This window comes from Populus trichocarpa, chromosome 4 (assembly GCF_000002775.5).
Source record: "Populus trichocarpa isolate Nisqually-1 chromosome 4, P.trichocarpa_v4.1, whole genome shotgun sequence".
NCBI lineage: Eukaryota > Viridiplantae > Streptophyta > Magnoliopsida > Malpighiales > Salicaceae > Populus > Populus trichocarpa.
Window position 1 is genome coordinate 3,754,724 of NC_037288.2, and position 24,430 is coordinate 3,779,153.

Below are 24,430 nucleotides of genomic sequence, written 5' to 3' on the forward strand. Positions count from 1 at the left end.
ATAGCATTCATTCGAATCACTCTCCTTTTCTACTCACCGATCTACTAAAGATCTGGAATCAAAGTCAGTCCACTCCTACTAACAGCACTAACTAAGTTAAGAACCAAGACCAACAATTTCTCATGTAGTCGGGTATATATGCGATAATAGGTGAGTCTACGCAGTCAAGTATTGATCTACCACAACTAAATAATGATTTATCCCAGAAAAATTATATGAATGGACTAACAGAAACATTTATATTTATATGGATGGCCAAATGAATTTAATTTAACATCAACATCAAGAATTGTGAGCAATTTTTTTCTTTTTTTTCTATGATAACATTATGTATTCTTTTACACCACGCCAGATGATCACAGACTAAATCCATAAAGAAAAACATCTTACAGAATTCACAACATTCAACCTGAATCTCAGTTGTAACAACTGCTAAATAAGCCTCGAACAAACTGTTATGGATATTTGAATAACCAGAATCTGTAAAAAAAAAAAAATGTGCAGAAATTAAGAAAACCACATGGCCTGGCATCTCAAGATTTTCCATACTTGGAAACATATCCCTGCAAATGAAAAATGCAACCATTTAATGCCAGGAATGAGAAACTTTCAAAAATCCTCATATATCCCTTCCTACATGCGATCTCTGATCAAACAAGATACTAACCTCAACAAGCTTTGTTATTTTTGGCTGAGATGAAGAAAGAAATTGCTTAATTGACTCTACAGCAGCTGGAATTTGATGAGGCTGCAGGCTGCTAAGAACCTTCTCTGCCGTCTTTCTAACTATTGTGTTATGTGCATCCTCGCTGAGATGACCTTCACGCCAAGTTGGTTTCAGCAATTCTTTAACAAAATCAATAAGAACAGAACGGAAATGTCTCAGCACTTTTGATTCTTCTTGTACATCTATCTTTTGATCAATCTCTATGTCATTTTTTGAAGAAGAATCGGTGTGGTAAAAGATGAAAAAACCATAATGCAAAATCAAAAACTTAAGAATTATATTTTTATTAAGTGTTCATCTCTAAGCTCTCTTCAAATATAAATTAATTAATTGTTGAATTGATAATGTGTTAAATTGTTTAATTTATTTAATAAGAATTAGAATTTATATTTGGGCAACATATTAGAAACCTAATGGATCACATACATTAATAATCATTAATCAAAAATAAAACTGGGATGATTTAATTAAGTATGACTTAATTAAAAATATATTTTAGAACTTAAAGACTTAAATATAATTAATATAAGGATTATATTTCTAAAATTAGAAAAATCAAGTAAGGACTTTATTGATTTCTAAAATTGTCCTGAATTAATATATGAATATTATTCAGGGAAATATTAATATTTTATAATTTATAGATTTTTTCAAAAAAATTTATAAATAATAAGTTATGCCTTTTATTTTAAAAGAGAAGAAGTAGTTGTCTGTTAGATAGAAAAACTACGTAAACACAATATCACAGCTAGCATTATAGGCATATCAACATCTCTATTCTAAATAGGGATTTAGGAGATTTCTCACAGGTGGTTCGTGTGGATTATTGTTGGAGGCCGAATAATTGAACGACTTGTGGTTTGCGACAACCCAGCCTTTAAGGAATTATTCAAATCCAAAGAAGATCGGATCTTCAAGTAATAAATCTCAAAAAAAAATTATTCAGGAGTTTCTAGGATCCCGTTAGATTTAGATTTATCTAACGGGATCCTAGAAACTCCTGAATAATTTTGTTTTATAATTTTCACTGCATATATAATATTCGAGAACCCAACACTCGGAATGTTGCTTGCTAGTTTTTATTGAGTTTTTCTAATTTTGATGGATTATATTGACAAGGATAAAGGAGAGTATTGTGGAGAGAGAAAGAGCAAGGAAAAGGTTTGAATTTTCATTTTCTAATTAATAATTTTTGTTAGTTTTTTATTTAAATGGAAATAAAATTAATGAGAAATGGATGGAATGAGTTGACAAAAGTCAAATCTGGCAAGAATGAAGAGTAAACTAAATGAATGGTATGATGATTATATGTTTCCATGATAAAAGGTTGAGATTGCATGAATAGTGAAATTGAAAAAAAAAAAAGAGTGTGATAGTTATATGACAAATTAAAATGTATGGAAATTAATATAATGTAGATTGATAAAAGGATGAATTTTTAATTTTAATATTATTCAATAACCAGTCGACGCTGAATAATTTAATTATACTTTGAACAATAATTCAGACATACTTGATACATTTTACCTTAATGTTTATACTTTGAACATACAGGCATGCATTAAAGTTGGCAGACCTTGGCAATAGTGAAACAGCTCTATCCGGTGCCTTAGGCTCCAAGAAAATAAAAAGGCCCACAACACCGCCATGAAAAAATTTAAGTTTCAATTATATAAAGATTTTCATAAAGTTTCAATAAAACCCTGAAAATTAATTCCTGGAATTCAGCATAATTTCTGTGTATTTACAAAAAAAAAACTTATATCAGTAATTTAAATATTTTTTACCGATGTCGCAGCATTGCAAGACACTTCTAAAATAGCAAGAAAAAAAAAAGGGTTCAGTCTTGTGGGCTGCCTTGCTCCATTCGACCCGGTAAAGCCCAGACCCAAGTTTGGTAAAGATGTCCAATTCAGTTTTAGGGCACTATATCAATGTTAGCCCATATGTAATTACGAATCGGCTTTCTTGTTGTCTGATTGAGCCGGGTCTCTCGTTCCACCACTTGATCAACTTTTCTTATCGCCGGTAACTAGACCGGTGGCATGCTGCGCACCAAATATTTTCTAATGTTAAAAGAATACTTAGACGATGATGATAGGATTTCTATACAAACAAGTACAACTCAAAACTTAGATAATTAATTTTACTAGATTTTGATTAATTTAATAATATAATTATAAAAAATAACAATAGTAGATAAATTAAACAAAAAAATGACAATAATTAACTTTAAGAAATAAATTATCAATATTATAGAAAGATATCTTCCTAATATTTTTAAAAGTGCTACATGATTTTATATAATAACAAAGCAAAAATTAAATAAGAATGGGATAACTCCATGGAAACCAAAATGAAAAAAAAAAAATTAAACTCAATTCCTAACAAATCAAATGTTGAAGGGGCGAAGCTGGAAAAAAAATAAAAAGAAGAGAAAAAACTGACCCTAGTCAACCCAACTTAACCCGTCAAATCTGCGGCATGTTCGTGATAGTAAGATAACATCTTGAAAAGAAAATTGATTGAAATATGAAGCTCAATTATTAAACAAATCTAATGTTAATAACAAATTTTAAAATAATTTCATTTAAAAAAACAACAAAAAAAGACCTAAGTCAACATGTTTTAACTCACCAAACTAGCGACCTGACACATGATATGATGATTAGCCTCATAGAAAGGAAAGAGAACAAAATAATGAAGCTCAATCCTCAACAAACTTAATATTGAATGATGTAATTGTAAAAAATAACCTTAAAAAAGAGCTACTCCAATCTAGGCTAGCTTTTCAAACCCCGTAACCTTGGTCGTGAGGTTGGGGTTATCTCGTAGAAAGAAAACTCGAAAAAATAAATAAAAATATTTGAGATAACTTAGGTCATTTTTAAAATTAGCAAAAAAACCTTATAGAAAACAAATTAAAAAAAATAATAAAACAATGGAGCTTAATTTCAAATTAAATGAGTGCTCAAGGATGAAACTAAAAAAAATAACTTAAATAAAAGAGAGGGACATCAAGCAAATCTAGACGAATCTTGTAAACCTATGCTAATTTCGTAAACTCGTAATTTGTGAGATTTTAGATTCGAGTTCAATTCAAAAGTTCACTTCCCAGTCAATTTAATGTCAAAGAATAAAACTGAAAAAAATATCAATTAAAAAAATATTTTTTTAAAAAAAAAATTAACAATTAAAAAGTTAATAGGTTTTTATTTTTAAAAAAAGTACAATCCCCACTATTAACTCTTTTTTTTTTCCCTGGGGGATGGTACAAGATCCTCATGGCTAGTAGCAAACAAGTTTTCTGCATGTTTGCATAGAAATGCACGCTTCATTGGAATATGCTGTCTGAGGGTAAGTATTAAGAAAGGCAAATATATCTCTACCTGCACAAATCCCAGAAGTTGTTCTATTTGAATAGTAATTATGTATTTGGTGCGTCAGTTTAAGATTCCATTGCCACATAAATAAAACAAAATGCACAATTTGAAGGCATTTATTTTGTAATTTATTGGCCACTAAATATTCAGACTTTGGATTCCAACAAGAAGCCTCCCATTTTCTTAATATGTCCTGTCCCATTCCAGACAGTACTCCTTTGAAGTTGTAATGAATGCCAACTAATTGGCTCAACCAATCCATATATTATTACCATATGCCATTAAATTTCAGTTACATCATTAACTCTTCGTTCTTCAATGCCAAGCCCACTTAACAATGAAGAGTGGATATTTACTCTGCATTTTATTACAAACCAACCCCTTACCAATAGCTAAGGAAAAAGCTTGAATAGCCCTAACCACCAATCCACGAACCATTCATTTTCGTATCTCTTTCTCTTCTCAAATCAAGATCTCTTGTGGAAGCACAAATCAAAAATAAAAAAATTACTCCAAGCATTCTATATTTTAATAGAAATTTTACTTGTTTATTGAGTTTTGAAAAATTACTGTTTGAATCTCTAGTTAAAAAAAATTACTCCAACGCTGCCTGCCGATGATTGCGCGCCAATTCATGGTCATGCCTTGAAGAGGAAACAAAGTCAAAATGACTCAACAAGTCAACCTAAATGAGCTCGCGACTATTCTCAACCGTTCATTGAAGCCTATCCCCGACATCTTCTAGTGGCATTGACGTAAAATTCAAAAGGGAAGCCCATAAACTATGTGTGATTTTTTAATCAAGTTCTCAGCTAATTTTTTTCCTTGTTAAAAAATGAAGTTTAAAACATTTTCAATACGATCCTTCCATCGACCGTCATTAGTTAATTGTTGAAAACAAGAAAAAAAAATTGGGAGACTTAATTGAAAATCATAACATGATTGAAAGAGTGATTTGAGATTTACTTTACAATTAATTTGAGGCTAATGGTATCTGACACATAAAGAAGCAATATTAAAAAAAAACAAAAACAAATAAATAACACAAAATTCTATTTAATATGATCATATTAGCAAAACTAAAAAATAATAAAAGTTCTAAATCAAATAGAAAAAAAATCATAAATCAACTATAAAAATATATTAAATAATAACTGTTAGGTATTGTTGAAAGACCTTGTCATCTCTAATTCATGCAAAATTTTAATATTACAGGAAATAAGGTCTTTGGAATATCTTAACAAATTTTTAGCCGGATCCAACGATTATATAAAGAATTATGCTCAATAATATAAAATTATGCATTAGAAAAAAATCTCTTGCATCAGTCTCTCTATGTTAGAAAGAACTCGTTATCGAGTTCAAATTTCTCTTATTTCAATCTCGTTGATGTCCAATCAAGACCCCCAAACTCATTTTTTTCTTCTCTCCGAGAGTACAACAATTTTACACATTAACTTCAGTCTCTTTATCTAGTATCTCCAAGTCTATAAAATCTCTTAGCAAATTTATAATCCGACCCAACGATCAAATAAAAATTATGCTCAATAACATGGCTTTTAGAATCTCCTAGCAAATTTAAAGTTTGATGGAACAATCAAATAAAAAGTTAACTCAATAACATAAAATCGAGCATTAAGGAAAAATCACATGCGTGGACACATAAATTTAGAAACCAATTATTTTTAGTGACACTGATGGAGCGAATTGATTGAACTTTTTGGAACTTCCAAGGACCTTATTGGATTAAGAATTACTTGAAAAATCAATTGAGAGTCTCTACGTAGTTTTGAGACCATTTTGAAGTTTGCCCGATTAAATATGCAAAGGACACCTTTTCATTCCTTCCCGTCCTAATTCCCTAGTCACGTGCCCCTCGCAGTTTAACCACGATAAATGAAATTCTCACTAGGAAGTAGTAAAAATCAAACTGGATATATAGTAACTGAGCTTGCCCGAAAATGCCACTGCCAGTATTTTTCCCCATAAAAATTACATGCTCACCAGCAGTCACGTATTGGGCCCCGCCAAACTAAAGCATCCAGTATGCATTAACGGGTGTGATGTTGACACAAGAACTGTCGTGCCGTGTGATTGAAAATCCCGTTAACGCCGTGAACTCCGCGACTGCTTTATCACCTAATCACTTAAAGGAGATAAAAGAGAAATTAAAGGGAGTAAACTCCATTTATGCCCACTAACTATATGCGACTTTAATATGAGCATGTTTGATAGTTTTGTAAAAGTTGATTTAAAAATAAAATATTTTTTTATATAAATATATCAAAATAATTATTTTTTAATTTTATATCAACACATTAAAATAATAATAAAATATTAATTTAAAACTTTAAAAAAAATTCAAAATTTTTAAAAATCATGATTGAACCACAGTATCAAACAATAGTTATATACTCTATTATGTTATAATTTTTTTTTTTTAGATTCGAGGAAACACCAACCCTCAAAAAGCGCACTTTGTAGGTCCAGGTGAGCGAGTAAAACCCCGGTTGTCCCAGGCTCTTACAAGAAGTGCACGCCCTGACTCGAACTCGAGACCTGCTGTGCAGATCTCAAGCCCTTTGCCATCACGCCACGCCCCTTTGGGACTATAATTTCAATAACACCTTACTTCAAAAGTCATTAATTAATTTCATTTGATTTTCTCATTCTAAGTGGGAGTTAAACTCTCATATAATAGAGTTTAGAACACTTTATATCAACAGTATAAGAATAGTTTCAGTTTGAACAACTTAGCACACCAAATTTTCTTTATTAGCAATGATAAAAATGTTTGAAAGTATACATACATATAGATAGCAGGTTTTAGTTTCATGTCATGGAAAGCTGATATAGAAGATGTTATATAACAAAACAAGCATGATGTGGAACAATTGGTAGCATTTTTTAGTTGACAAGTACAAGTAATAGAGATAATGAGAACAAAAGTAAATATTCATTGTAATTATAAAAAAAAGTCATGAGACCAAATCACCATGCACTTTCTCCCAAATCATTATGCAATAGAATAATAACTTTTTCTAAATTTTAATTTGATCCTAAACTTTTTTTCTCTTGTAATTACACACCCTTTTAAGCATAAAGTGATATCTAATTGCTTTTTTTTTAAAAAAAATGATGAAATTCAAAAACATAAAACCAAAGTGAAAATAAAGAAAACATAAGTGGCAACTTCACATTTCTTTTGAAAAGTTCAGTTTGGTCCCCCATCCTTTTCAATCAATAATTAACCAGTCTTTTCAGTTGTCAGAAATAAAATTTTGATATAAAATTTTATTTTATTTATTTTTCAGTCCTTTCCTGTAGAGATAGAAAGTCGTCATTGACGCTGGTTCTGACCATAAAAATGATCGATCTTGGTATCAACGAGTTTTATTTGACGAGGGGAGTTTCACCTAAGTGTTATTTTTCCTTGACAAGATAGATCTGCCTGTGAAATATTTTCAAGATTGGGTTGATTTTTTTAATTTTTGAGTCATTTTTAGGTTATTTGATGCCATAAATAGATTTATTAAGGTGTTTTAGGCTAAAATAAAATTTTCACAAAATAAAAAACCAAGACCTTGATTTTTTTGCCACCCTCTAGTCATCAAATTTTACAACACAGCAGATGATGCTTTGTCTGCTTTTTTTTAAAACAAAAAAAAATTTATTTTCCCCTTTAAAAATAAAAAATATATATAAAACAAAGCTAGACACGCAAGCTGGACTTGAAGGCCTACTTATCTGAACTTTTTTTTAGAAGGCCCTGCCACGCCGAGCCACGTGACCAGGCTCCTTTTTGGCTTTTTATTTTATTTTATATTTGGGTCAAAAGTAAATTTAATAAAAAAATCATTAAAACTAGTTGAGTACATAACTTGGATTGTAGGTTTAATGAGTTAACCCCAAAATCCGGGTCGATTTAATATTTTTTTAAAAAAATATGTCAGATTGAATTTTTTTAAGCACTTGATTTATTTTAAATTTATCTTCATGATGTGTTTTTTTTTCATGTTAGATTAATTTATTCAAATTTGATTCTTACATGATTGTCACAATCTCGTGATCATGGTGATGGATGTAGTGGGTTGACATGGGTTGAGTCAAGCCGTTTTAGAATGTCAATATTGTTTTTATAAAAAAATCATTTTGTAAATTTTTTGTTCCTTTAATTTGTTTATTCTAGTATCATCATTTAGATTTTTTAAAATAAAAATTGTTTTTCTATTTTTTATCCTATATTAGGTATAAAATAAATTAAAAAAAATCAAACACATTAAATTTCATTACTCGAATTACAAGTTTGATAGATTAGACCACTAAATATAAGACGATAAAATATATTGTAGGCTCAATTTTTTTTAGAAAAAGGATGCCATACCAAAAATAATTTTAAGTATTTGGTTTAATTTGAATGGGTATTTATAATATGTTTCATTTTAGATTTTATAGGATTAATTTGACTTGCTTTTTATTGATTTTTTTATTATTTTTATTTTTTAAAATCAAAATCATATTATTATCGCTGATTCAATTTATCGGGTTTAATGAGATTGCCAAACAAAATTTGTAGTTGACATTTTTTTATGTTTTAAAAACAAGATGGTTCGATCCATGTGATCAAAGGATTAGTAAGTGCTGATTAACGTTACTTTATTTATCTGTAATTATATTTAAAATAATATAAATAATCAAAATGGATATAATAAAGAACGAGACTCATGCCAATAAGATTCTCATCTTCGTATTTACCTTGCTTTTTCAGGTTTAGTTTTATATTTAATTTAAATCTAATATCCTCCTATAATATCGTATTAGAGAGAACTATAACATAATCTTTCTGTATGCCCACACAAGTTATTAACATGTAGGTCCAAATTGAAACATTTTTCATAATCGAGGACTATACCTGTAGTTTGCCCACATAGATTTTTATAATACCTGCAAACACTTGCAAGCACACTCACTCTCTCACTCTCTGCTACTTTCCTGTTTCCCTATCTGAAAAAAGAAGAAGAAGACAGTGCAAGAACGTGGAAAGCGGTGAAACACTAGAGAAAGAGAGCGACTGGCTAAAAAAGAAGAAAGAAAATTTTGAAAGCTAAAATAATGCAGAGATTTCCATTCCTATTATGGACTCTTCTTTTTTGCTTAGCTTTCTCTACTTGTATAGCCAGACAAGGTAAGAAGCTTTCTCTGCTGAACTTAATTGGCTTTTTTTTTTTGTTTCAGTGCCTGCTGTAAAGATTGATTCTTCGTTGTTAGGGATTTGGATTGTTGATTTGTGAAGTGAATTTCGTGTTATTGTGAAAGGTGTTGATGATTATAAACTGTTTTCTGGTTTTTAAGTTTCTTGCTTCTGATTAAGAGGAGTTTTTTCAGTTTTGTTGGTTTTTAGTTTTTTCTTTTAGCGTTTGGATAGAGGAGCAGAATGGGAAAACAGTGTGTGTGTGTTTTTGTTATTGAAATCTATGGTTATGGATATGGAGTGGGATTGATTTGGATCTGTTTGATTGTTGAGAAGGTGTAGGAAAAGAGAGGAAGAAGGAAGTTTTACGTTTGGAGTTTTTTCTTTGTTGAGAAAGCAAGAATATTTGACTAAATTGGGACTTGTACAGCTATTTGGTTTAGTTATTCTTGATTCAATATTTTACTGGGAGACAAGAACATGAAACATAGAGTAATTTTATGATGCTCATGTGGTAACTAGTGGCATCCTGCCCACTTTAATGAAAGAGATGAATACAAGTAGAGCAAAGAAATTCTAGGTGTATATATTCTTATAATTTTTCGTGGGTTATGAATTTTATTCTCTCTTTTTTCTTATGTCTATCTCCTTCTTTAAGTGGGTCAGTTAGTAACTAATAGGATGACACTAGTTACTCTCCCCCAACACATAAAATTTTCCATGAAACATATTATACTGTGATGTATATGGAAAATTGAAATGGCAAGCGAGAGAATTCTTTCTTTCTTTATTTGTTGATTCATTCTGTTGTTTTATTCGGATAGTTGATCATTTCTGTAAAATTGTCCAGTAGACCGGGCCATTAGATTCTAGAGCAGAAACTATTGATAGATTGTCATTTGCTTAGTAGTAGCTTACACAGCGAAAATGTGTGTAATATGTTGGGTGCTAATTCACTTTTGCAACTAGACATTGAAGTAACAAGGAATATCTGGTTAGATATTTGCACAACTTGAATCATTTAACAAATGTGAGTTCAGTCTTGTATGCTTGAATGAAGTGCTAGAGGCTAGAGCAATGAATATGTTTGCTTTGACATTATATAATTCATTCTTCTTTTTCAGTGTTACTTAATAGATTTCCAATCTTCCTACAGCACCTTGGGTTATGCGCATAAGTTGCGGAGCTCGCTTGAATGTTCATACAGCACCAACCAATACACTTTGGTATAAGGATTTTGCATATACAGGAGGGATTCCAGCAAATGCAACACGCCCAAGTTACATCAGTCCTCCACTAAAAACTCTTCGCTATTTCCCCCTATCATCAGGTCCCAACAATTGCTACAATATTAATAGAGTGCCAAAGGGGCATTATACTGTAAGGGTCTTCTTTGGACTAGATGGACATCGTAATTTTGATAATGAACCATTATTTGACATTTCCATTGAAGGCACCCAAATTTATTCTTTGAAATCTGGTTGGACTAACCATGATGACCAAGTATTTACTGAAGCTCTAGTGTTTTTAACAGATGGAACTGCCTCTATCTGTTTCCACAGCACAGGTCATGGAGATCCAGCAATACTTTCCATTGAGATTCTTCAAATGGAAGATAGAGCATACTATTTTGGCCCAGCATGGGTTCAAGGGATAATCCTTAGAACAGCCGCCAGATTGAGCTGTGGTAATGGGAAACCGAAATTTGATGTTGATTATAGTGGGGATCACTGGGGTGGGGATAGATTTTGGAGTCCAATCAAAACTTTTGGCCAGGGATCTGATTTAGCTAGATCTACTGAAAGTGGCATCAAGAAGGCTTCAAATGCACCAAACTATTATCCAGAAGCTCTTTATCAGACAGCCCTGGTTAGCACTGATACTCAACCAGATTTAGCATACACAATGGATGTGGATCCCAATAGAAACTACTCGATTTGGTTACACTTTGCTGAGATTGATTCTTCAGTCACTGCAGCAGGGAAAAGGGTATTTGACATTTTGATTAATGGTGTTGTTGCTTTTGAAGATGTAGACATTGTCAAAATGAGTGGGGATCGGTATACTGCCCTTGTACTTAACACCACAGTCACTGTTAGTGGAAGAATTCTGACGATCGGTTTGCATCCTAAAGAAGGCAGTCATGCCATAATCAATGCTATTGAGGTGTTTGAGATTCTTACAGCTGAGTCCAAAACGTCATTGGAAGAAGGTGCATATACCATCTCATTCTTAATAAAATTCCTGTTTATTTCTATTCAAGGAATATGTAGGGCGCACTAGAATGAGGCTTGCTACATGCATATACCCCTAAGTTGTTGAAGTTTGCAGAAATTAGAATTCTTTCATTGCTTAAAAAAATGCATATAAATACCATATCAAGTAATGTATTGTTCAACACTAAGTTAACTTTTGATGGGCATTGATCCCAAGCTAATCACGATTTTACCTATTAAATTGGCACTTCTCACTGACCATCTTTCATATAACAAAAAAACAAAAAAAGTTGAAGTTTGATGCAATTGATTAGCAACCAAAATCTTCTCATGGTTGCATCATGAGGGTTTTGGATCAATTTGTTGTAACCTCTTGTTTGGCCATTATTTAAAATGGGCTCCTAATTACCTTACAAATTGTGTCACGTTGGTGGTTTATGTGACATGATCTTCTGCTGTTTTGAAGTCTTAGATGCAGTTCTGCAGGTATTTAGAAGAAACTGTTAAACACATGTTGCGTTGCTATAGATCTGCCTTTGATCTTCATTTCATAAAACACATGTTTTGAAGTTTGTCTTATGGTTCTTTTTGCTCAGATTTATTATATAGATAGGAAAAGCAATTCTGCAAAAAGTTCGGAATTTGTAAACTGTTACTAATCTGAATGTTCTTCTTATCAGTTAGAGCTTTACAGTCATTGAAGAGTGCATTGAGCCTTCCTCTTCGGTTTGGGTGGAATGGTGATCCATGTGTTCCCCAAGAACATCCATGGAATGGAGCAGATTGCCATTTTGACAAGACTAGCAGCAAATGGTTTATCGATGGACTGTACTGTCTCGATCCTTTTCCTCAAATTCATTTTTATTCATTTTTCACTACGATTTATCTGAACCAGATATTGTCTTTTATTGAATCCTTCTTGTTATTCATTCACGCCACTCATTACCTTCTCAGTGCTTTATTCCACTCAAAGTCATAAAACTTTTAATTAGTTCAGCATTTTATTGTTAAACAAGAAATCTTTCTGTGGTGCTCATAATACGTTTGCAAAGTTTGTAACCTTGTTCGTGCATTCAAAGTCACCACCTTCTTAATGGTTTATCCATACAAAATGTGCAGAAAATGTTAAATAGTTTAGCTTCGCCTTGTTTTTCTTTTTGCTGAAGAAAAATCTCTGGTACTGATAATAAATTTAGAAAGTACTCAATCTTGGCATTGTTCAAAGACATGATGATTGTGCTGTTCACTTTCTGGTCTTCTAGTTTAATATATATAAAGGGAGTTATGTTATCCATACTAAGAGGCTTCCTGAAAAGCTTTTCTCATTCCGCACATACTTTCGGGTGAGAAATAAAAGCTCTAAGTAATATACATATCTGTTGACAGACTTTATATTAAGAATTTTACATGAAATAAATATGTTTCATTAAGTTAATTTGGAGATCTACTACTAATAATACCTTCAAGTTTTTCCTATAATTGGCTGATTCATAGGTCACTTCTCCAGTTAATTTGACATTAAAATTATTAATTTAATTCTTGTTATCTTAAGATGTCAATATTTTCCATCACTTAATACGGATTACTTCTTCATGGTCAGTTCCCTTGACAACCAAGGTTTGAGGGGTTTCTTTCCAAATGACATATCCAGACTACGTCATTTGCAGAACATGTAAGTTTCTAGCACTTATGGTCCTCTTCTTGCAACTAAAACTCTGACCTTCTAATATTTAACTCTCTGTTTTCATCTCTTAATTTGCTCCGACTTTCTACATTTACAGAAACTTGAGTGATAACAGCATCCGGGGAGCTGTTCCACCATCAATTGGAACAATACCTGGGTTGGTAGTACTGTAAGTCTGCTTATCCATTTACCCCATTATTAACTCAGATTTCTACACAAATAAAACTGTTCACTGATGATAATAGTTTCCACCAAAGGAGCTAATGTGAGTGTATGCGACAGAGACTTGATAAAATATGATTACTATATGATTATCTTGCATTATCATTTATTTTCTTAGAAACAATTTGCTTATAGTAGTTTGTCCATTCAAATCCTTTGTTCCTCCAACCAGCCACATCTCCTGCTTGCTTTAACAACAAATAGAACTTTGCTTTTTCACTGATTTTGCATTTGAATTATTTGATAAGATGCAAAATGAGGAAGTTGATGTTTGCTTAATTCAAATTCATAGCAAAGTCCATGATGCAACTCGCATTTAGCTGGATTTGATAGGACATAAATATGTAACTTGTGCTGAAGATTTTCACGTAGGAAAAATTAGCCACTGCTAGCACAAACAAATAAAATCAAGTGAATATCCAAGTAGTCAATGTATAATGGAATAAGGAACACAAATTTTAACAATAAAAATTATATAATTGTGGCATAGAAGGACCACAGCCATAAAGGCAATTCAGCAATCACTGTGTGAATCAATTGGTGGTTCATATTAGTTTGTGCATGCATGGTATCATGGATAACTTGATCTTTCCCCACTAAGTATGCAGAATGGTAAAGAATTAGAAAGAAAGAAATCCTTAATGAAAAAGAAGCAAATATAGTTTCATGTTGCCTCCTCTTTCTGGTGTTAGTAGTCATATTTTGTCAGTAATGTGATCCTGTGCTCGAGGAAATGTGCAGTCAGCATAATGTCAATTTGCAACCCTTTTTTTTTTAAATAACTTTGTTTTTAGACAAAAAAGAAGAACAAAGAAAAGGTGATTCTGCTCATGTGGAAATGTGAATCAACTCAATGTTAACTTCTGGGTGAAACACCAGAAGCTGGATGCAAATAGAAGTGCATTTTCCAATCCTAATCATGTGATTTAACTGTACTAATAAAATGTCTGATCATATCTGTTGCGTACAGTGACCTTTCATACAATTCCTTCAATGGATCAATTCCTGAAAGCCTTGGACAGTTGACATCATTGCGAAGACTGTAAGAATTTTCTTGCAGTTAATTAATCCACGGAAGTATATATTCGAACTACAATTTATGCTGTTATGGTACAGGAATCTCAATGGTAACTCTCTGTCTGGAAGAGTCCCAGCAGCGCTAGGAGGAAGACTTTTGCATGGAGCTAGCTTCAAGTATGCTGCAACAAGTGTTGCTCTTTAATATTGCTGGCTTTGAATGGAATACGTATCATAACATGTTTATGATATGTTGAATATGTTTACTTAGACTATACTTGCATCCTTTGCTTATTTTTATCACAGTGAAAAAAAAAGCCATAACTAAATTTCATTTATAACCATGTCTAAAATTATACTTACTGTAGTTTGTGCAGTTTTACAGATAATGCAGGTCTTTGTGGCATACCTGGGTTGCGTACATGTGGCCCTCACCTTTCTGCTGGTGAGAAAATTGGCATTGCATTTGGTACATCCGTGGGATTCCTTCTAATGGTTATCTGTTCAATGTGTTGGTGGAAAAGACGACAGAATATTCTCCGTGCACAGCAGATTGCAGGTAAAGGTTTTCATGATAAACTCAGATATACATACATGATAGCATAATTTGGTTTCCTAACTTTTATTGATCAGTGATTTTAATGGCAAAGATACATCAAAAAATAAAGTGGCACTCAAAGTTAATTATAAGCAACACCCTAGATTCTATTCCCTGTGTATAAGAGAAAAAATAGTGTTCTCAGACATAGTTGTGGATGAAGTGCTCGAAAGCACAAATCTGCTTGATTTTCTCCTCTTTGCGAACTTACAGTATGCTTTCTCTTGTTTACAGAAAGAGGTGCCCCATATGCAAAAGCAAGGACGCAATTGTCGCATGATATCCAGATGACAAGGCATTATAGTCATGGCAATGCTCGGACAGCTGCTGAGAACGGGCCTAGCTTACTATCATGATACAGTCCATTTTAAACTTGCTCCTCTGCTGGTTTTTGGATTCTGATTAGTTTATTTCTTAACATGAATCCACCCAATTTGATTTGAACTCCCATTCTTGTGGAACTCAGGGTTCTGCAAATTTTCGTTTGGTGAACTTTGGAAAGTGAGAAAACACCAATCGAAGATCCTATCCACCTTCAGTGCCACCGAATGTCATATAGAATGAAAAACCATACAAGCTGCTTCAAATCTACAATTTTTTGGCTCAGTACTGGCAAAGGAAGGTTGTATGGCTTCGAAGCACTGATACATAGTGATATCAAAATGGTTCCTTTTTTTTCTTTATTTTGTGTTTAGGTTCATAGGAAGAGAGTGTTGTAAAATATCTCCATGAAGTCACAAAACTTTGATCTAGATCAATAGCGGATACACATGTAATTCCCATTAACTCTTTCAGCTGTTCGTAATGGTTCTATCTTGCTATGTTTCTCCAGAAGAATACAAGTGAATGCTTTTGTGCAAACAAGCACTTGTATTGATTCCCACTAATTTTGTGTCTTATGCGTTTGTTTCTTGAACATAATAATAATAATATGAAGAAGACTAATCTGTACAAGAACAAACATTCTTGAATATCTGGAATTGTCACCAGTTATGCATCTCTTTTGAAAATGTTCTGGGCATTTCCCTTTGGGCTGGGAAGCTAGCCTATTCGTTATGGGGAAATAATGATCCGGACCGAGTATAGCTTCAATTGCTTTCACTCGGGTTGGAGTATAACTTTTCGGCTCACTCTATATCTTGCGGTGAGCTATTTTTCTAGCAGTAGACGGCCCAATGCTGACATGCGTCCATATTCGGAGGGATAATAGAATATCTTGTTGACAAAAATTTTTGGGAGAACTGAGGTGAAAGGATACTTTTGGTTTTCTTATAATTTATATTCTCCGCATAAACTATAAATTTAAATTTTTTTATGATTTCTAAAAATCTTGTTAAAAGATCCAGAGTTTTTTAGGTTTTTTTTTTAAGATTATCTAAAATTAGATGTTCTTGTTGGCTTTTAATATTTACTTCAAGGATGAGTTGTCGTAAACCATAAGTCATCCAAGTATACAATCTCTAACTGTAATTCACATGAACCACCAGTAAAAAATTTTTCTAAACCCTTTTAGAAGAGGGGGATTGCTATATATTTGATTGTTAGCTCTTTTCTTTTGTATTTAAGTGTTTATGTACTCTATTGTATTGTATAGAAAATAAGAGTCTTAACATTCTTTATAAAGAAACCTAAAAATTATATAAATGACAAAATATCAATTTTCCTTTTAAATAACATCACATATTATTTTAGAATAATTTTAAAAATTTATTCAATCAAGTCCTTACTTGATTTTTTTAAGTTTAGAATTGAAATTTCTTGTATTAATTATCTTCTAATTCTTAATTTTTAAAAATTATTACAATCAAGTCACACTTGATTAATCATCCCATTTTAATTTCTAATTAATGGCTCTTTCGTGTGTGGCCATTAAATTCCCTAATAAGTTGGCTCAAATATAAATTATAATACTAAATAAAATAAGATTAAATAAATTAAGCAATTTAATCTATTATCAATTCAACAATTGATTAATTTATATTTAAAGATCAAGTACAATACCTAATAACTTGTCATGATCCTTAAAATATTGAGAAAGTCATAAGTGGTTTGACTTGATTTTTCGGTGACCAGTTTTTCAATGTAATTACTATTCCTTCATTAAGAATATTTCTATTTAGACATTATAACATAAAGTATGTCTGCTTTGTTAAATCATTTTAGTTGTTAACTCTATAGTTATTGATTTTTTAAATAAGATTTGAAACTCTTTTCAAATTTCATTTAATATTGGTTAAAGATTTAACAATCAATACTATTTGAAAACAGATGAAATATTTTTTCTAATTCATCTAAGAGAATGAACCTTCTCTTAATTACTCAATTACCTTCATATAGTTTATACTATACCTAATATCTGCCTGTTTTTTTATCCTTGATTAGGATAACATGTAGTCATGATCAAAACATAACACATCCTATATAAAATAACTTAGTGATCTCAAATCCAAGTATCACTTACAAGACTGCCATGTGACCTTTTCATAAACGTAGATGATCTCTCCATATGAAATTCTCTTACGGATCAATTCAATGCACATATCATCTGACAAGCACCTACATATTAGTTTCAGGTATCTCTCATATCTCAATTTATGAAAGCAACTGCTTCATTTCATAAAGAAAGTAACATAATATTTATCGGTCTCAACAACTCTAATTAATATTCAGTTTTAATACAACATTGATCAAGAACAATTATGAATAATGTTTTGATGTAATAAGAATTTTATAATTATAAGAATTTTTTATTTTTCTTACAAAGCATTTTTATCCTATGAGCTTTACCTTTATTCTGGATTTATTAATTAAATATAAATGAATATTAAAAATAAAATATATTTTTATTAATAATAAATAAATTTTATATAAATAAAATTAATATTATAAATTAACTACAGGGCATTTTCGCTGACAAATACTTCTCAGTGAATCGCATTTCATACCTTATCGTTTTATGATAAAACTCAATAAGATCTCTACCCATCAGATAAAGTCTCAAAGCCAAGGGAAGGTCCTTTTCCTATTTTATTCTTTCACGTTCTTTTCTTTCTAAAGCTCTATACATATGATAATTCAAGAACAAAAAAAAAAATATATCTTTTTAATAGGAATGTGGTTCTCTTCTAAATTGAGAGAAATTTAAAATACCAAGATATTCAATGTCTTTTACATAAATACCCCTATTTTTTCTTAATATATTAAGTTGACTAACGTATCTTTTTTTTTTTTTTTTTTATCAATAAGACACAAGTGTTTTAGGTAATTAAGATGTATGTGTTTGCTAGGATATACATTTGGACATTTAATATAATTTTTCTGTGATTTTAATCTAGTACCACACAATGATTAATATAACACACATGTTATTTAATTAATTTGTTAGTGGATATATTAATTTATTTGATAGTTATAGTTTGTAAAGTTATATTAAATATTGGACCATTCTAATATATTAGTTTTAAATATAAGTAATATGTGTAAAGATAAACATTTTATTATAAGAGTGAGATATTTTAAGTTTTAAGGATAAAATAGTAAACTGGTTATTTCTTAATAGGCTTTAATAATAAACCAATTACAATAAAGACTTATTATTAGAAATTTTATTTTACATCAAATACAACTATCATATTAGCAAATCATGATTTAAGATCAAAACTTAAGGTAAATATAATTAAGAAAATAATTAACATATTTTGGCAGACCAAAGCATGAATGTTGGTGTCTTTGTGAGGTGAATGTTCTTTTTAGACGATGAATGATGTCATTCTTTGATCATCCAAAGCACAGACGAGCATTTCTATAGGTGCGCGCATGCATGCATGCTTCTTCTTCAGAAGACATCTAATCAAATGAATATATTTGCAGGTAGTTTAGGGCAAAGCTTAACTCAGTGTCAGAAACTTATATTTTTTTACTTCGGCCAGCGGCAGGTTTGTACTAACTGCTAGTGACCCATAATTTGAATTTTGGTGCTGAGTTGGGGGCTCGAAGCTGAAGAGAGCTGACCTCATGGAATGATCTTCATTTAGCTCAGCCTGATCTTTTGAGACCACAAATTACCATTCAACACTCTTCCTGCTGGGCTTTAATTTGGCAGAGGGAGACTTTTTTTCACTCTGGGCATGCAGTTTCTGAATGTCCACACAAGGCAAGGCAAAAGACAAGAGTAAAATTGTATGCTAAAATGGTGGGATAAATTCGGCACTGCCCCGTATTCTGGTCCTCCTATCCATGCAACTGACCTATCAATCATGTGTCTGATTCGATTGGCAAAAGGATAGTTATTTTTGCATATTTGTATTTTTAAAAAAAATACGGGTGAAATAATATAATTTTTAAAAAATAGTGAAATATCATAGTTCATAATATGTATATATTGCAATTAAAAAAAATAGTGAAATAATATTTTTGCATATTTGTATTTGGACATGACTAGAGAGGAGGGAATAAAGAGAAAAAAAGAAATTAGAAGTACTTTGAAATTTTGATTACGATACCATTATCATTAGTATCTTCAAAAATACTTTAACAATACAAATCTAACAATACTAAAAAAATTTATCAACAATGACTTAAATGAGTTACACTTGTCGACAAAAGCAAATGAGTCACTAGCCATCTTTAGGTGACAAATGTGGCCGCTCAAATTACAGTTGGTGATCTTTTTTTATATCGTTAGATTCGTCTCATCAACATTTATCTGACAGTACATGTAGTGTTGTAATCAAAGTTTTGGTGTATCGAAACTCTGATTACGACATCATTGATATAATCAGAAACGTCTTGATAAAATGAATTTAAGAACACCAAGAAAGGTCACCAACAATGACCCGAGCAAGACACACTTATCACTAAAAGCAAGTGAATCACCCGTTACTTTTGAAAAGCAAGCTTGATATGCTCAAGTCATCGTTGATAATATTTTTTGATATTATTTGATTGATCTTATCGAAATCTTCATAATAATATCAATGATGTTGTAATAAAAAATTCAGTATATCTTAAATGTTTTTTCTTCTCTCTTCTTTTTTCTTATATGTAACAAATTTCATAATTTTTTTTAAATATCATGATTTAAAATAACAACAAACTTAAATATCACCATTCAAAATAGTAACAAACTTGAATGCCTCAATTTCAAACAGTGATAAATAAGAGCAAACCGTGTTATTACGCCAATATTTTTTTTAAAAAATCATTCTCACCCTAAATTTGCATTGGTACAATAATATATATATAAAAAACACATCCAGTAACTGCCACACGTGTCTCTGATGTAAAAATTAAAGCACAGCAAAAAAGAAAAAAGAAAAAAGAAAACCTAAAGCCATGAAAAACAACAACAACAATAATACCAGCTTCACGTGAACACATGTCAGTGACTCCCTGCAAGGTTTCAGTTACCAGCACACAGCCCCCCAAGATTCACCACCTACCATATCCGTACCGTTTTTATCCTTTTTAGCCTTGCAGAAATTTTTACGACAGGAGAAAGATAGGCCACACCTTTTGCTTTCATGTTTTTGTTAGGCCCAAAAACTGAGTCAAACACGCTATCTATCTATCTATATATGGACGCATTATGCAATGTGAGATGCATGAACTCAACTCGGGCTGTCTCCCGCCACTCAGACACCACCACCCTATGTACCCTCCACGTGGGGGCTCTGTACAATCCCTTTCTTTTTCTTGGCTCTGCAACTAGAAAACAGCAGCAGCTACCGTCCACTCGCTAGCAGACACGCCACCCCACCACACCTGCAATATCCGATCCAATCTAATAATATTCATAAATCATTGTTCTTCTAACACACACTGTTCCCTCCCCCAGCTAGCCTGAGAGAGACACCCACTATTTTATTTTGCTTTTTTTTTAAAAAAAAAAAAACTACTATTACTGTCTACGACGGCAATAAATGTAACACATACAAGAAACAAATGGCAGGCGCCGCTTAGCAGCGCCGTACATCTGGGGGTTCGCTTGGTTTCTAGGGCTGACATCATCATTACCGCCCTTTATGTGTAGTCACAAGACACACACGTTGAGTTCTGTAACACGCGCTCTCCCCTCTCATGTCTAATCAGGCGGCGGCTATGATATTCAATTGTTCTTTCTTTTTATTTATTATTTTAAGAGCTTGTAGGACCCATACTAAGTATTGTACGGTGTGATAATATGATTTGTTTTTTAAATTATTTTTTATAAAAATAATATATTTTTATTTTTTCATCAAAATAATTAAAACAATTAATTTCAAGCACGATAAATAAATAAAACCTGGATACTAATGCTAATGATAACTCGTTTTTTTAGATATTCACGTGTATATCCTTCCTTAATAGAATCTAGGGAGTGAGAGCTAGTCTTTTAGCAAAATGAATGTGGGAGTGGGAACATAAATTTATTTTTGGAATAGGACCATCCCTTTCCACCGGCTAAGTGTGATTTTGTTATTTTAAAAGTATTTTATTAAAAAATATATTAAAATACTTTTGATTTTAATATGGGCGCGTTAAAATCATAAAAATACTAAAATAAAATATTAATCTAAGATTTTTTAAAGATAAATATTAAAAAATAAAAATTATTGAACATTCAATGGGCTGAAACAGCCCGTGATAACGTGCCTACTACTTATTATCAAATTATATGAAAAAGAAAAGGGTAAAGTTAATAATGAATTGGATCTAATAAAAATATCATGCTTCTTTCTTTGAGGACAGCAATGCCATCAGATTTTAATATTTATTAGCTTTATTAATAAAGTAGTCAGTGCAAATGATAGATAATTTGGCTCGTAAATTCACTCAGTGGAATACACGGTGGGCATAAGCTCGCTCAGACATCCCCAGCACTCGAAATGTTTGCCACACGTGACAACCTGAGTTTAGGGACAGCGCCCGCCCTCGGCTCCCCTGAAGTTTGCAGCTTCCGGTATTCCGCCTATCATTATAAAGATCTTAAGGAGTTTTTAGGAAATTCAGATTCATTGCCGTTATCCATGACTATGAGGTTAGAACTCTTACCTTTTTAATCTTAATAAAATAAATAATTATAAACACATTCAAATTCATATTTCGCTTTATCAACCATGATCACTAATTTCATCTATGAATTTATCTTTATTTTTTAAAATAAATAAATCTTGTTTTCTTAACTTTTTATCCACGTTAATGTTTATCTAAGTGAAATGTTTGTAATAGCTCAATAATTAAAACTTGCTTTAATTAAGAGATTATTTGATATTTATATAGAAAAAATTATTTTGTTAGATAAATAATTTTTTATTTTTGCACTGGATCTTACACGTAAGTGTATTTCAAATCTTGGTCACGTAGAGGCTAAAATAATATATTTTGTTATTGGTAAAGACTTGTTTTTTATTTATTTTACATGCACAAATTCATCTTACAACAGTTTTAATAAAACATATATTTTTTAAAACCATAACTAAAAATATTGTTATTAAACCTATTTTTCTAAAACGACAATCATAACAATTAATGATAGTTAATTATTTTATATTTTTAAATTTTTTTTGTATTTTATATCAAAAATAAATTTTACAAAATAAAAAAATTATTTTAATATACCTCAAAATAAAAAATATTTTAAAATACAGAAATAATCAAAGTCCGAAACATCACCGAAATAAGGTCACAGAATAGTAACGTCTTTGATGCGCCAAACTTGGCAAGGATCCGAAAGACTTGCAAAGAAAAAGAAATGAAAACGAGAATATAGATTTGCACATACAAAGGGCATATGATTTCTTTAATATAAACAAGCTGATCGTGCCGTCCAGCCGACGATTACGGGTGACTACGTGGGACCCTCCACTTTTATACTCTCTTTCCCTCCTTATGCATCCTCTCTTTTTCACATTTCTCCTTCTCTCTCATACTACCTCTTCAAAGCTTCCTTTTCTTTTTTATCATCCCTTTCTGCTCCCTTCCTTTCATGGCTTCTTCAAGGGAAGGACACTACAGGGGAGTTCGAAAGAGACCATGGGGTCGCTATGCTGCAGAAATACGTGACCCATGGAAGAAAACACGGGTATGGCTAGGCACATTTGATACACCTGAAGAAGCTGCTCTCGCTTATGATGGTGCAGCTCGTTCTCTTCGTGGAGCTAAGGCAAAGACTAACTTCCCATCACCACCTTCCACTTCTGGTCTCTCTCTGGACCTTAATCTTCCATCCGACCCTCACCACCACCACCTTCGTTGGGGTTCAAGTCCTCATGTCGGGTCCCACAGGTTTGGTGGTCTTGGTGAGTTCTTGCAGACTGGAGTGGTTTTTAAAGAAATGAACTTCAATGCTACTGAGGCTGCAGCAGCTTCTGGGCCAGTAGTGAAAATAGAGGGTCCTGGTGTTGGTGCTGTAGCTGGAGCTCCGGTGCCGGAAAATGTTGCTCCGGCTTCGTTTTTGGGGATGGTGCGACGTGGGTTGCCAATAGATTTGAACGAGCCTCCACCTTTGTGGCTGTGACTGAATATTAATAGTAACAATTAACTGATGATGACGATGGAGAAGAAGAAGAAGACGGTCTGTCTCTTTTTGTTCTTCTAAGGCATATCTTGCGGCTGGTTTTTATTATTAACCTTACCACTATCTCTTATTTTCCTTTTTTTTCTCCTCTTTTTTTTTTTTCCCCCTTCCTATTGCACCGTCTGCTTCGCTATCTACACCTTGTATTAAGGCAAGAAAAGGGAGTATTATTAACAACAAAATATTTATAAACTAAGAATCATGAAGGACTTGTTTGTATATATATAATGTTTTCTTAGTTTTAATGGAAAGTAACTTCTTTTCGTCCCGTTCTATTATTCTTGTCGATCCATCTCTGCCCTTTTCCGGCCTTGATGGATTCTCCATCCTGGTTTAGACTTTAGACACACAAGGAAGAAAAAAAGAATTATTGGATGCAACGACTACTTTTCTTTGCCTTTATGCGATTTCCCCTCACGCGCTTGCCTGTTTGAGACGCGCTAGAAGTTTGAGCTACTGCTTGTGGCAGTCTTGCAAGAACGAGTGTTGAGTTCTTTAAACCTCACCTGTAAACACATCAAGGGCGGGGGCTATAAAATCTATTTGGGTGCCGGTCGGCTAGTGAACATATTAAGATCATACAGTTATTCAAACATACCAAAAGTGGATTCGAAAGTTACATATTAAGGACCAATTTGTAAGTTTTTTTAATTGTAATGACTATTAGGTAGAAAAACTTTAGATTTATTTGCAAAATCTAAAGTTTTTATTTTAAAACCTTGAGAGGTGTAGTTTAACTGATTATATCTTGACTTTGCTTCTTAGAAGTCACCAGTTTAAATTCTATAAATTTCAGGGTCACCGGAGGCTTACATGGTCGTTAATTTTAAGGCTC

At 32.0% G+C, this 24,430-nt stretch overlaps 2 protein-coding genes across 3 annotated transcripts; both read left to right on the forward strand.

The window, feature by feature from the left end:
- Window positions 1–9,064: 9,064 nt before the first annotated feature.
- Window positions 9,065–15,925, forward strand: LOC7477387 (receptor-like protein 4). 2 transcript variants are annotated; one of them, XM_002305745.4, is made up of 9 exons: window positions 9,065–9,295; window positions 10,458–11,513; window positions 12,198–12,345; window positions 13,118–13,189; window positions 13,299–13,370; window positions 14,394–14,465; window positions 14,540–14,617; window positions 14,818–14,999; window positions 15,273–15,925. In XM_002305745.4, the coding sequence occupies exons 1-9, from the start codon at window positions 9,223–9,225 to the stop codon at window positions 15,392–15,394; spliced, it is 1,875 nt and encodes a 624-aa protein (XP_002305781.4). In that variant the 5' UTR covers window positions 9,065–9,222; the 3' UTR covers window positions 15,395–15,925. The 2 variants fall into 2 exon arrangements, with proteins under 2 accessions (XP_002305781.4, XP_024455626.2); XM_024599858.2 differs by having other exon boundaries at window positions 9,090–9,295; window positions 10,426–11,513.
- Window positions 15,926–22,854: 6,929 nt separating this feature from the next.
- Window positions 22,855–23,863, forward strand: LOC7456780 (ethylene-responsive transcription factor 12). The gene has a single exon (XM_002305744.4). The coding sequence runs from the start codon at window positions 23,005–23,007 to the stop codon at window positions 23,533–23,535; it is 531 nt and encodes a 176-aa protein (XP_002305780.1). The 5' UTR covers window positions 22,855–23,004; the 3' UTR covers window positions 23,536–23,863.
- The last annotated feature ends 567 nt before the right edge of the window (window positions 23,864–24,430 follow it).

Bases quoted from the DNA above. Each gene is read 5' to 3' on its own strand.
- LOC7477387 (XM_002305745.4), top strand. From the start codon at position 9,223: ATGCAGAGATTTCCATTCCTATTATGGACTCTTCTTTTTTGCTTAGCT. The intron at 13,371-14,393 runs GTAAGTCTGCTT...TGTTGCGTACAG, and splicing joins ATACCTGGGTTGGTAGTACT to TGACCTTTCATACAATTCCT. The intron at 14,466-14,539 runs GTAAGAATTTTC...GTTATGGTACAG, and splicing joins TTGACATCATTGCGAAGACT to GAATCTCAATGGTAACTCTC.
- LOC7456780 (XM_002305744.4), top strand. From the start codon at position 23,005: ATGGCTTCTTCAAGGGAAGGACACTACAGGGGAGTTCGAAAGAGACCA.